The sequence below is a fragment of the Strix aluco genome, chromosome 8 (assembly GCF_031877795.1).
Source record: "Strix aluco isolate bStrAlu1 chromosome 8, bStrAlu1.hap1, whole genome shotgun sequence".
Taxonomy (NCBI): Eukaryota; Metazoa; Chordata; class Aves; order Strigiformes; family Strigidae; genus Strix; species Strix aluco.
In genome coordinates, this window is record NC_133938.1 from 25,340,453 (window position 1) to 25,354,080 (window position 13,628).

Genomic DNA, 13,628 nt, shown 5'->3' on the forward strand with positions numbered 1-13,628 from the left:
TGAGCAACGGACAAAGTACCTGCAACAGTGGGATCTGTTGGTTTTTTAATAAGGATTCAATATACGAACATTCTGCTTATTCATGCAGTAGCTCACAAGACACTCTTTCCTACAATAGGGAATGGGATGTGCACCTACAACCACACTCACATGTTCTGTTGTGTATTTTAGGACTTGAAAATAAGACCTAGATCACCAGTCATACCCAGAGTCTGGACCTTTGAGCTAATCCCACATCTTCCCACCACAGCACTCATCTCCCTCGTGGCGGATTACGACACAGAGCACACTTCAACCACCACATGCTTTTTTAAACTTTAGTCCCTGATGAATTAATTTCCAATGAAGATTTTTTTTTAAAAAAAAAAGTAAAAAATCTCTAAGGAATAATGTTAAGATGTAACACCAAACAGAAGCCTACAACCAGTTCACTGTGTTCAACCAAAACTACTTGTTGTCTGAGTCAGATTCTTCAGGTTCAGAGGAAGTTTTATTAAAAGGAAATTCCAAGAAACAGGGTTTTTTTTCCTCAGTTCCTCTGACAAGATCAACTATATTGTTTCAGCAATAAAACATTTTTTTTTTAAAAAAAAACCTCTATTAAACTACAAACACTTGGTGTGCTCTTCTTTTCCCAGTGTGTTAATTGGACACTTCAGCTTTGCTGTGACCCTGAGGAGGGGAGAACATTCTTTTCAACCTTGCTGCTGTGTTTTTCCAATTGCACTAGTAGGCCTTTTTGCCCAGCAGCAATCCAGACAGAGCCGGCTGGTTTGGTGCAATCTGGAAGGCTGTTTTATTAACAGACAGAACAAAAAGCACAAGGAAGAGCCTGGCAGCTGTATAAAACTCCCTCCGAGCTCCGATCCCCGCAGAAGTTCAGCCTCAGCAATCAGCATGACCAGCCAGTCTCAGGGAATCCAGCAGCTTTTGCAGGCAGAAAAACGTGCCAAGGACAAACTGGAGGAAGCCAAAAAAAGTAAGTAGCTAGCCTGGTTTTACTGTAGTTTTCAACTGTAAACTCTTCAGATTGACAGTGGTTCATGGAAAAACAATATTATTTCACCTGTAACATCACAGCTGTGCTGCTCCTATTCTTTCTTCTCACTTGCATTAGCGCTGTGCCTTGACTACAGACAGGCATTTAACCAAACCTGAACGCTCAGAGTTTGCTTAGAACTCTCTGTGCACATGTGTGCTTGTGAGCTCACACGTGCCTTACTACATTAAACAAGGTTTTCTTTGTTGTATTCATCCTGTCAGTTAGATTTATTCTTGCTTTATCTCAATGCCAATAATGTCATTACAGCCTTCCTCAGCTATTTAAACTAGAAGCTTACATGTCTCTGGCTGCCAGCTCTGCAAGACCTCTATTTCTCTTTACAGGTCTTGTATAAATTTTTCAGTGTTCCCCCTTACTTACAAAATCTAGTAACGTGCCTTCTAATCTCTGCTGGGATTCAAAAAAATTTTATGAAAACAAAGGGAGAATTCAGCACAATGATAGTAACCAAAGTCATGGTACAATCCCAAGCACTGTCAGTACTGTAACAGGTCATTCATCTAAGTCTTATTACATAATACAATTAATCAACAAGTGATTAAATGTTCAATTTAAAATAAATGTCTTGTTTACTGAATGCCTAAATGTCCAGGGCAAAGCATGTGTAAATATGCAATAATAAGAAATTCAAATATTTTTATTCTAGTCATATATAAGGAAAAAAATAATAATAACAAATATAAAAATGAAGGTGTCTGCTAGAATAATTTAAATCAAATAAATAATTCTCCTAGCAGAGTCCTTCCATTATCTATTTCATTCGTTTTCTGCATTCATCTCCCAGGGATTTAATGCAAAATACGGTGACCTTACTCTCCTGAATGTAAGTGCCAACCACATGAGTCACTGACCTGCATTAGCACTGAAACATTAACACTGTTTCATGGAGTTATCTTGATTTAGCAACCTGCAGCAGGATACAATGTTCTCCTGCAAGACTCAACTAAAATGCATGAAGATGATGTCATGTGGAACAAGACTGTGATGAAGGAATATATTTTGTTTTCCAGGGAGAAGCAGAAGCTAAACAAAAATAATCTGTGTAGTTTCTATACCCCTTCTACACACAAATCAGTATTGCTCTGTTTTCATTACTAGTATGACATGTTAATTTGTACAGCAGCACACAAAGATTAAGGAGAAAGGCAATACCCCTTTCCCGAGCACCTGGCCACTGCCTGTGCCTTGCAGAAACAATAGAGGAAAAAAAAAATTCTCCCACCTTCATAAAACAGAAAGCTCACAAAATAAGATGTTTGGGGGTTGCTGATGCCAACCTGAAAATAAGGAATAATTAAGAAGTGATTTCATCCTTCTATAGCCAAATGAGGTGCTCTGGGTGGGATGGTTCTTCCCGTCCATGTAGGGCAGAGGAAACCCATTGTTCCGCAAGGCAAGAAGCAAGAAAGCATATGACCTGGAAAGACACAGCCCCCAGTGGAGGGAGAGGAGGTTTGGTCTGAACGAAGGCTGCAGAATCAGGCTTTAGCTATGATAGCTTGATGTTTGATTACCCTTTACTTTTGGGGTTGGGTTTTTGTTGTTGCTGTTTTCATTTCATTTGGCTTTGTTTTTAAAACCAGAAAAGCTTTTTCTAAAACAGACACTCAAAAAGAGGTTTTGTAAATTAAGGAACTCCAGAAATGAAAAGTATCATTATAACATACAAGTAATGACCAAACATGAGTGTCTTGCAGAATCCAGACCTAGTTACAGGTGCATTTACTCTATTCTGCAAAAAAACCACACTCCCCTATCATCATCTCAGCCCCATGCAGAGTTCTTGTGACAAGCACAGGGTTTCTTACAGATAAAGTATATTCCAGACTCCTGAGTCAGAAACTTGAATTGAACCACTGCTTACATTTACTTCAACACTAATACACTGATAGGAGTTGTTCAGCAGCTACAGAAAAGAAGCAGCTATTAAGAGTTTTATTATCAGTAAAAATATTTAATCAGTATGACTTCCTTCTCTATTACTTTTAAGACCAAACATTTTTTTGCCTTTATAAAAATTAAGGAAAATAAAAATTTCTCATACATAAAAATGGGGGGGGGCAGAATACAGAGCCAGACTTTTTCAGTAGCATACATTGAAAGGGCAAGAGGCAATAGTACAAATTTAAACATAAGAAAACAACTCTATAAATGTGAGGGAGGTTAAACCCAGGAACAGGCTGTCCAGAGAGGCTGTAGAGTCTCCATCCTTATAGACATCCAAAACCCACTGGATGTGGCCAAGCCTGCTCCAAGCAGGGGGTTGGAGCAGACCCTGCTGACTCCTTCATGCCTCAGCAGCTCTGTGTGATCCCATGAAAAAAACTCAAGCATTTCTAAGTGATTTTATTCCTAAGTAGAGCAGATCAAGGGAAAAAAGTTTAACTAACTAATGAAGTGGCATATTCATCTACAGCCTAAAGACTGTGGTGGATCTTTTTGTTCATGTTAAATACTGCCAACAGTTTCTATTAGGGTGTAAACAGCAAAGCTCATGAGATCTAAAATTTACAAGATCACACAAGCAAGGTCAGGCCTTAAAGTTTCTGATTTGGGTTTTTCTAAGGATTAGTCCACTCTGGATTATGTGCTAAACCAAGCACCATAGCTAATCTAACAGAATAATTATACCTAGACAATCATTATTATATTCAACATTACTAGAGGTTTTCAGTGAAGCTACAAAATAAAATAAAATTTTTTAAAATTTCCACGTTGTCCTTAATTTCAATTTCACACAGCAATGTTATTAGAGCACGTTAACTATACCAGCATAACTTAAATACGGTGGGACAAGGATAGGGGATTCTTTTAGTGACAAATCTAGTTATGTAAGTCAGAATTACTTCAACAGTCTCTTCTCCAGAGTGATTCTGGAGTTGGATCAGCATCGGCGATTGCATAGTTTGTCTCTGAGCATAAAAACTAAGGTAAAAGGAAATACATGAAATGCAACGAATATATCCAGTGCAATCTGTTAACCTACGCACACACAATTCAGTGAAACAAGGTGAGGACATGCTGCTTCACCCCAGAAGATGCCAGCCCAGATCCTCCTGGTACCAGTTCAGATCAGCAGCTTCTGCTCAGGGCCTGGCACTGTGTGGATCTGGGCTGCAGGTGAAAGCAATGAACCTGTCCAGTGAGTGCTAATGCAGTCCTGTCCCCACTAAACTGTACATATGACCTTCACTGCAAACAGTCATTGCACACCACCACTATACAAATGAGCCCAACTATTCTATTTACATTGTAATGCGAGAAGAATGAATGGCAGATTGTTCACAGGACACAACCAGGAAAAGTCATTTTCAAGGAAATGTGATTAGCAAAACTGCCCTTATGCAAACTCTTCAGTGTTTACAGTTGATACTCACATAAGCAGATCAAAATGTAGTGTGAACACACATAATATTGTACATAAACAGATAATGGGCCTAGTTTTTGCTGACATATGTGCAGCTGTTCATAATGCAAAAATCCACTTTAGATAACTGAAAAATTAGCAAATAAAGCTATATTTATATTTTTGCTTTGCTGTGTGTCTATAGTGCTAAGGCTCCTCTGTACATGTCTTTTCATACTTCTTGCTCAATACCCTTTATCCTGGCTTGCAATATCTGTACTGTATCATTGGCTGATGACATTTATACCTGACAAATTATTAATAGTTTGTTGGCAAATGCACACATGCAAGGCTGAAACAAATTGGTTAAACACAAACCAGTCTGCAATCCTCTGGTCTTTTATACACAGCATTGCTTTATCTATCATTTTTGCTTTAAGCATAATTTGGATCCTCAAAATAAATTAGTATTGTCAGAGCCAAGATATCAATTCCTGAAAATCCTTTTGGGTAAAACAAGGGAAACAACTGTGTCATGAACACTGGGTTTAGCAAAATTTGTTTTCCTATAGATTTTTATATCTTGGCTTGAACTTCTAGTACCTAATAAAATGAAAACTCCAATGAAAGATTTCAGGAAATCAGATTAAAAACAAATGTTAATCAAAAGAAGGTATTGTAAACAGAATTATATCCATGGCACTCTCTTGGATAATATCTGGAACACATTTCATCTACTGAAAAAGCTATACATACCAATCAGCTGCTTCTATTGTGTTTTATTAAAAGTGCAAAACAGTCTTCTCAAAATGAGCATCCCTAAAATCCCATTTTACAGACAATTTAACACTCTTGAAAATAACTGAAATGGTCCTATTTAAAGAAAATATTAATAATTTTTGGCAACTTTTTCATATATGATGATTTCTATGCCGAAATTCAGCTAGAAGCCTAGATATGTTTGAAAACAAAAAGCCAACTTTAGCATGGCAGTTTTTGGAAAGTAAGATAACTTAGTGTTTGAGTAAATTAGAATGCAACATTTTTGCTTTCTACTGTCTTTTTCTTGCAAGATCTAAAAAAACCCCAACAACCTAAAAAACCTCACCAGTTCTTTTGGATCTAACCAGAATTTCATTAACATCACAGAAATACCTAGAAAGCATACAGCCTTTCTCCATGCTAATAATGCCTTCCCATGTTAGGTAAGAAAATTTAATAACAGGCTGACTTGTTACAGAAAGTTGGTTAAGATTTGGCCAATTTAAAATGATGCCTAGAAGCTACCATAATCATGGACAACAGCGGACATGGAAACCAGGCATAACACAGCTGCTTTGCTGCTCCCCCTCTTCAAGGATGGGAAGGAGGGAACAAAGGGGCAGCAGCAAACCTGGCCCCCACAGCATACCCTTTGGGGAAAAAGTCTATTCAAATTTAGAGCTTTCTGTACCTCGCCTTTATGATCCTAGATGAAATATCACAGGGACAGGTTGGTTTGCCCATCCTCCCATGTTTCTTGCCCTTTTTTTGCATGATCTTGGCTGAATTTCAATGCTCTACCACCCATCAGTGTGTAAGGTTTGATTTCAGCTTGTTTGTGCTCTGTGGAGAATCCCATCCAGATCACTAAGACTTTGAAAAGGCAATCCCATATTGCACAACTAAGGTAGCAGACAAGTGGTTAATAACAGACTGATTAATTAATTTTGGTTGGTCTCTAGTGAAACAGCAGGTTAAGCTCTAGTTTCTGCTTAACTCAATCAGGTGCAGCATATGCACTATCACATATGTTGGCAGTTGCCGATTCTGTCCACAACGTTGTTGAACTAGCAGTAATTTACTCACAGCTTTTCCACTTAATTAAATAGGAAGCAGTAGGTTCCTGCTGTGCCAATCCTAAAGGCATCATGGAAAAATGAAATGACTACCACCCTACAGTGACACCCTATATATAATGCTTACTCCAGTGCACTGTCAAGAGCTGACATGTATGTATATATATACTTTTTGGTTCACTAGCTACATTGTCAGAGGCAAATGAACTGTTGTTTTACAGTTAATCTCTTTCCATTTTGTGCATTTTAAATGGATTTATCTATCCGGTGGCCAAATATGCAACATATTTACTACAGATGGCCCCCCAGATGGAATTTGAAATTAAAATCCCACTGATTTTGAAATAATTTAATTTGCTATAGAGATTCAGTTCCTCAGCTGGTGAAATTGGCAGAGCTTCATTGTAGTCACTCCCCCGACTTCCAGCTCCAGAGAATCACCTCCCAGCTCTCATCCTAGAGGAAAACCCTATAAAAGGCTGAGCAGCTCCAAATTTGGAGAGGAGAATAAAGGAAACTTCAAAATACAGACCTAAACCTGATTCCAAATTTTGTTGTCCAGACTGATGTCAGGCTCTTACACAAATGTGTCAGTTCACACATACCAGTCCTAAGACTTCATACGGTGAGTAGCAGAAGCTGAAGGAATCAGCCCTTATCAAACAAACACAAACTCTGGAAAAGTACATGCTAGATTTTTAATGCCTCTCTGCCCTTTATACATAAGCACAGTGCCTCAGTGGCAGAAGGACTCTGAGAAATACAATTAACTACACAAGAGAGCACTGCACTGATGAACTGAGACAGTAAAGCTATGTAGTTCCTCACCAGGTTGCTCCTTCTTATAAAAAGCCTTTATACAATCACACACCCCAGGTCCAAGAGTAAGCACACCCACAAAAATCACAGTCCAGGAATCAAGAGTTTAAAAGAAAATTTACCTTCCAGTCATCTCTCTGCTTCTACTCACCCATCTGCAGATAACAAATTCAGAAAAAGCCATCAACTAGGCAAACTGTTTACTACCGCATCAGGCATTTTACCCAGGTTTTTGTTGAATCTCAGATGTATTAGAAGCAACGGTCTTTCTCCCAAGATTCAGCTTCCTCATTGTGCCATATTCAGTAGAAGCAGATTGCTATATGCCACACCTGATAAGGCTTCAGAAGCTCAGCACAGGTGTAACCAATCCAATGTAGCAGCCTGGAGAAAATAAATCAGAAATACTAATGCAGATCTTTCTAGCCTAGCTGGAGAATGTTCCTTAGGATTTCAGAAAAGACATTGGTTTTTTTTCAACTTTTATGCTTGAATTGAAAGATTTTTTAAAAATAAATCCACAACAAACAAACCTTACAAAAGTATTGATATTGATCAGTGATGTTAAGAAGGTAGTTACTAAGTAAATAAACGGATGTTTCACGCATCAGATCAAGATGCCTTTTTCAGTTGCCTAGCCTCCATGCTCTCATTTTTTGATATCCTAATTTAAGCAACTAAGCAATAGCTTTTTCAGCCATCTCCAGTTATGAAAAGGGAGCAAGTTTATGCCCTCTTACTCCTAAAATTCTAGCTGTACAGCAGAAAGAGACCCCAAAAATCAGCATTAGCCCAGATGTCTCAAATATAACATATCAAATTTCAGTTCAAGAGGTTTGCAGCTCCATCAGTTAGAAAGTGACTTTTTCCTCACAAAGCAGTGTAGCAGAGCCCTGTGGACATCCATGCAACTTTACCGACTTTATACAAAACAGGCAGGCAGAGATGCATCACCGTGGGGTGGTTATGACATGTTCAATGCTTGCTTCATGTAAAAACTTAAGCATCCCAATCCCATCAAACCTTTGACCCAGGAACTACCTTATGCCCAGTCCTGCAATGATTTAGGTGGGCTTGCTTTGACAAAAACTCAGCATTTTACCTAAGACTATTCACAGTGAACAAAATCAAGTATGTAAACAAGCCTGTTCAGGAGAAAGGCCCTAGTTTCCACTGCAGCCTAAAATGCCACCTTACAGATCACCTTCCTCTTTAAAAAGAAAAGTTAAAAAAAAAAAAAAAGAAAAGACTTTTTAATCACTTTCATATTTTCTATGCATTGGTAGAAAATACCATTGACCTCCTTTTTCTCTTAATCACTCACCTCTGCTTTAACAAATGTTAGAGGTAAAGGATGGGGGAGAAGAGGACAAAGCCTGAAGGTTGCAACTTAGTTCAGTAGTGGTTAAGACGTATCTTGCAGTACTTTGGAAATCTGCCAGCTCTAAGCAGAATCCAGTTGGTGTGGGATGAAGGGATGCTGGCAACCAATCAATACAGCAAATCGTACAGAATAACATCTTTTCCCATCAGTGACAACTAAAATCTGTTATCTGGCTGCTACTATTGCTGATAAAGGAAAGACAGATATTTATTTAAACACCAAGCTGTGATTTAAAAAAAAAAAAAAAAGCATTTGTGTTGTGAGAAAATGTGTAGTTGCAAGAAAACTTCTGTTGTTAGCAAACCAACAAGCTTTTCATTTGATGTGTGCTTTCACACAGAGAGTTGGTCTCAGAAGATGGGTACTTGTGTAACTGGTTTTCAATCAAAAAGTACCCTACCTAAATCACTTTGCCTCTACTGACCATTCTTGTGCAAATAAAGCTACTGTTGACTTTGTTTGAAGCTCTGTCCGTTTTACTATGCCATGTAAAATACCTCTGATTTAGAGAGATCTCTCTTTTGGGATACAGTGACAAGTGTGAAGTAAATCCCTGTTTCTTCCCCCATTAGGAAAGGGAAAGAGGCTGAAGCAGGCCAAAGAAGAAGCCATAGCTGAGATAGACCACTACAGGTTACAGAGGGAGAAGGAATTTAGGAACAAGCAAACAAACGTAAGTAAGAAACCTGCGTATGTTCTTTTGTAGTGTCAGTCTGCTCAATGGTAAAACAAATTGCTTCAGTGTTACATGGAGACATCTGCAAACCAATGTGATCATACTGATTAAACACAGAGATATCACCGGTGATGTGTATAGACGTCATTTTGACTTTTTCACAGGCTTTGAATGCATTTGTAGAAGGTATTGTGGACTTTAACCACTAAAATTGTCTAGATTCTGTATTTGGTTCATGCTTGTCCTTTGAAGATATATCTCCCTTAAGGTAAAATATCTTTGGGTCCTCTTTCTTTAACTCCAGACAGACCTCATTCCTGTCTTGAAACTGGAGGTTTCAGTAAGGTGGATGTTTCAGTAAAAGCAAAGGTTTAAAATCTTTCTTTCTATTTCGGTTCCACTTTAGCTGACTTTTTTCACTGCATACAAGACTGCATCTCTGATGAAGTGAAATCACCAAACATTCAGTTTTTCACTACGTTTTCATAGTGAAAGTGGTCTGGCTGATATTTTCATGTCTGAATTATAGAACATTTTATACATTTATGCCAGCTTGCAGTTTTCTTTAGTATTTTCATGAAGGTTCACAAACGGTTCGCTTTTTACTTGGTGACCTTCCTCACGTTTTTGTTCTTGTTTTTTCCCCTGCTTGTTTTGTGCAAAGGCAAGGAAACTACATGTGCAAAAGCAGCCACAAAAAAAGCCAAAGAGGTCAAATAAAAACTGCTTTACAAACCTGTCATTTCAGTCACACTTCACATAAAACATTTTACAGCAGAGATCACAAGCCTTGGGAACAGATATACACACAAAGTCTCTAACATACACTGCCAGCCCCCAGACACACTGTCACACAGCCAGGCCAGGTGAAATTGTCTCATATGTACAATTTCAGATGTTTACTGACACTAAAGTAAAGTAAAAACACCTCTAAAATTTGTTCACCTTTTCAGTCAAGCCAGACTTCTTGGTTTAGGTCTAAAATAGCAGAAGAGAAAAGATGTTGCTTTGGTGTGAATTCAATTTTTTCATCACAAAATTAAAGCTGCAGGGGAAGGTCAGTGTTTGTCAACTGAATATTTCACACAAGCAGGACAGAGCACATATTGCTCCTCAAATGACAGCATGTTGCACAGGATCATTGCAGTCCTCCTTCACGTTCCCTGACCCCATTATGTCGAACATTTATCTACCCAGACAAATGTCATCATTATTAACCTGTGCCTGGAAGGCAGTCAGGAGTTCCAGCTAAACCAGTGCAGAGGGAATACTGATGCCCAATTCAGTTTACTGGCTCAGGTATTCAGACACAAGTGTTTTTAATTCTTTGTCACAGTCTCATTTAATGCTATTCCTCTTCTTACTTTGTGTTGCTGTATCCAAACTGGGGTAAATTTTCTCATACTATAAGATGTTCCACATCAGCCCAGAATGAACAACAGCAGCAACAGCAAATAACAATTAATTTGAGGTTAGAGTGACAATACGCAAGATCTTTTTTCAAAATATACAAAATTTTAGCCCAGATCTCAAACCAATTTTGGTAGTGTTCATGGTGTTTGTACTCAGGGTCTGAGATCACCGAACTCTGGAGATGTGCAGTCTAGTTCTGAATTTTGTTGCTTCCAATTCAGTGTAACATTTTAGCAACTCTAGAATGACATTAGCATAAAACCAGTATGGGCAAAATAAGGGACAGACCTTCAAGGTCAGCAGAAATCATAGATCAAGCAGGGCATTGTCTGCATTCTGAAAAGAAAAAGGTCCTCAAGTTCAGAAGCAGAAAAAGGGGAAAAACAAATGTAGAAGAGTAAGAATCTACTATCTCAAATTACAGTATTAACATGAACTGACAGAGCAAGTTCCCAGTCTACAGAGGCTCTTCTTAAAATTATAATACTTTTCTTGAGGTTTTTCAAAAGTATTTAGTAGCTAGATAACATGTAACCATCTGGGATCTCTAGAAAGATATTTTCCCCAGTGGAAAAAAATCAGCTTCATAAATCTGGTCTAAGCTGTACAATCTTTCCCACATGAGACCGTTACAACTTGTCTAAAAGCTAAAATAAAATGCCAGCTAAAAATAGCTACTATAGAAAACTATAATCTTTTCCTGATATTTACAATTATGTCTACATCCTGTGTTCTTCCAAATTGGAAGTTGTTTTACATCTGGATTACAGACAAGCTTCTTACTACGTTGCCACGTACTGATAAATAGAATTGCAAAGGTGATATGTGCAAAAGATCTTAACTTAGTTGCTTTTCCATCTTTTAAGGACTACGTTGGGCTGAAATCACAAGGAAAATAAAGCTAATGACTCGTCCCTTGTTTTTGGTCATCCTCTAGGTATCCCACTAACAGCACAGGTTAGCTTCAGCTGCTAGTCCACCCCAGAGAACCATGGTAGGAACAAGAAGAATATGTTATTTATTCCTTTCTTACTCTGTTAGTGTGCAGAAATGTCTTCTGCTCTCCCCGGTGGAATTCTTTAGCTGGAAACCAATTTCTCTGCTGGTATCTGAAGGACATTTCCATGAAGGAAGAATTCAAGGGATGTTGGGGCAGTGGGGGAGGAGGGAGCAAAGTCACGGATTTGGAACGCGTACATCTGTTTATAACATAACCTTGCTAAAATGTTCAGTGAGTCAATTAAATTCTAAGCAAATGTCCTGATATTAACTGTGCCAGAAGCTGTCTGGTATTTCGCCAGATAAGAAAATGTAACATTAAAAGACCTTGTCTGAGGCCTGTTGAGGGTTATACATCACTAACTGCTGAAGATATTTCAAGTACTCTGAAAGTGTAATTATGCATTTTCAGGAAGGCTTTCCCATGTTTTTCTCCTTAGCCATGCTCACATGCATTCTCAGTAAGGCCAAGCAAAGCTCACTGGTGATAGCCCTTAGTTGACTAGTCATTAAAATAGAAAACAAATTAAAATGAGTGCTACAAAAGACAAAACATGTACAATGTTGTTCCCACAGTGAGCTGGGAAAATTTCATTACGTGGGGAGATACCCATTGCTAATGAGCTTATGAAAGTTCCCTTTAATCCTGTTTTTATATGTACAGTTCAACATAGATCATACCCTTACTGTTAGAAAGCACTGTGACATGTTTGCATTATGTTTATGATAGATGATGAAAAAAAGTACAATAAACATAGCCATATATAACCCTTTATTTTGCTTAGAGGACTTCTGCTTTTCAGGTAATGGGCTCCCAAGGTAACCTCTCTGCTAAAATAGAAGAGCAAACAACAGAAACCATCCGAAACCTCACTAGCAGCTACCACAAGAACATGGAGAGCATGATGAAAAAGCTTTTGAGCATGATATGTGACATCAACCCTGAAGTTCACCCAAACTTCAGACACGCAGTTTAAGATCCACTGATGTGCTGGAGAAGGATGTTTGTAAAAAGTAGCCTTCTTTCTTGATAAGTATAAATATTTCCTCATTTATTGTCTCTGTATGTGAGAAAAAAAAGAGAACACTAAAGCCAAAAGCACATGGTTCCACATAGGCTTTTGATATGACAAGAATTATACAGGTTTTCACAAGAATTTGTTGGAATATTGCTTCCTGTTGGTAGCTAAGCCCTTGTCATGTAGATGGGGGCAAGTCAACAACAGCATAATAAATGATTATTTGAAACCAGCAGCTTTTCAGTGGGAGTCTTTTCTCTTATAAAATGTTCTGTACTAGGATGTGGTGTTGCATAAAGTCTGTTTATCCCAATCTTTACTGTACTTCAAGTCCCATGAAATAGAATATCACAAAAACTTAAAATTAAGCATTTCTGTTTTCCTGTGACACACAGAGTGGTCAGGTTATGGAACACATAGGAACTCTGTAGCTTTTGGTCAAAAAGAATAGGTCAAAACATTTTCAGTTTTTGTATGCTAATTTAAAACAAAATATAGCTGACTTGTACAGAACTCTCAAAAGCCATACTCAAAGTATTGTCCTGTGTTTAACTACACCACAAACCACAAACTTTATATAGCTTTGTTAAGTCTGAAAAATGAGAACAGGAATAACCATTATTTACGAAATTGCTTTGGTTCAAGGTGCAGACTAGCACATCCATCATGATCTATACAGTTACACTGAAAGCAAAGGAATCCATGGGCTCAAACTCTACACCCATTACACTAAATGGTACCTTAATCCACAGGTTGTTCACAGAAATCACGTCAGTTAGAGCTCACTTCTGTTACCCTAAGTGACCTTGAGTAATACTTCCCTCTGCAATGGCATGGATTTCCCTTGGAATAAATTCTACTGAAGTTAGGAAAATACAATATGATGTGGTGCTTTCAAGGTGAAGCCCATTAAATCTGATTGGAGGCACTGATGAAGTGGGGATCTGGCACACACCTGCATCAAGAAGCCCCTTAATACCTTGTCTCCACTACAAAATTACACTGAATTAGAAAAGAAGCTTGAGAAATTGCAGTGACTAGCAAACAATAGCCATGATTTTCAGTCCACGT

General features: G+C 38.2%; 1 protein-coding gene across 1 annotated transcript; it reads left to right on the forward strand.

Moving 5' to 3' along the window:
* Window positions 1–829: 829 nt before the first annotated feature.
* ATP6V1G3 (ATPase H+ transporting V1 subunit G3) lies at window positions 830–12,789 on the forward strand. Its single transcript, XM_074831654.1, has 3 exons — window positions 830–979; window positions 9,023–9,123; window positions 12,342–12,789. Exons 1-3 carry the CDS (start codon window positions 898–900, stop codon window positions 12,513–12,515), a joined length of 357 nt encoding a protein of 118 aa, XP_074687755.1. The 5' UTR covers window positions 830–897; the 3' UTR covers window positions 12,516–12,789.
* Window positions 12,790–13,628: the final 839 nt, after the last annotated feature.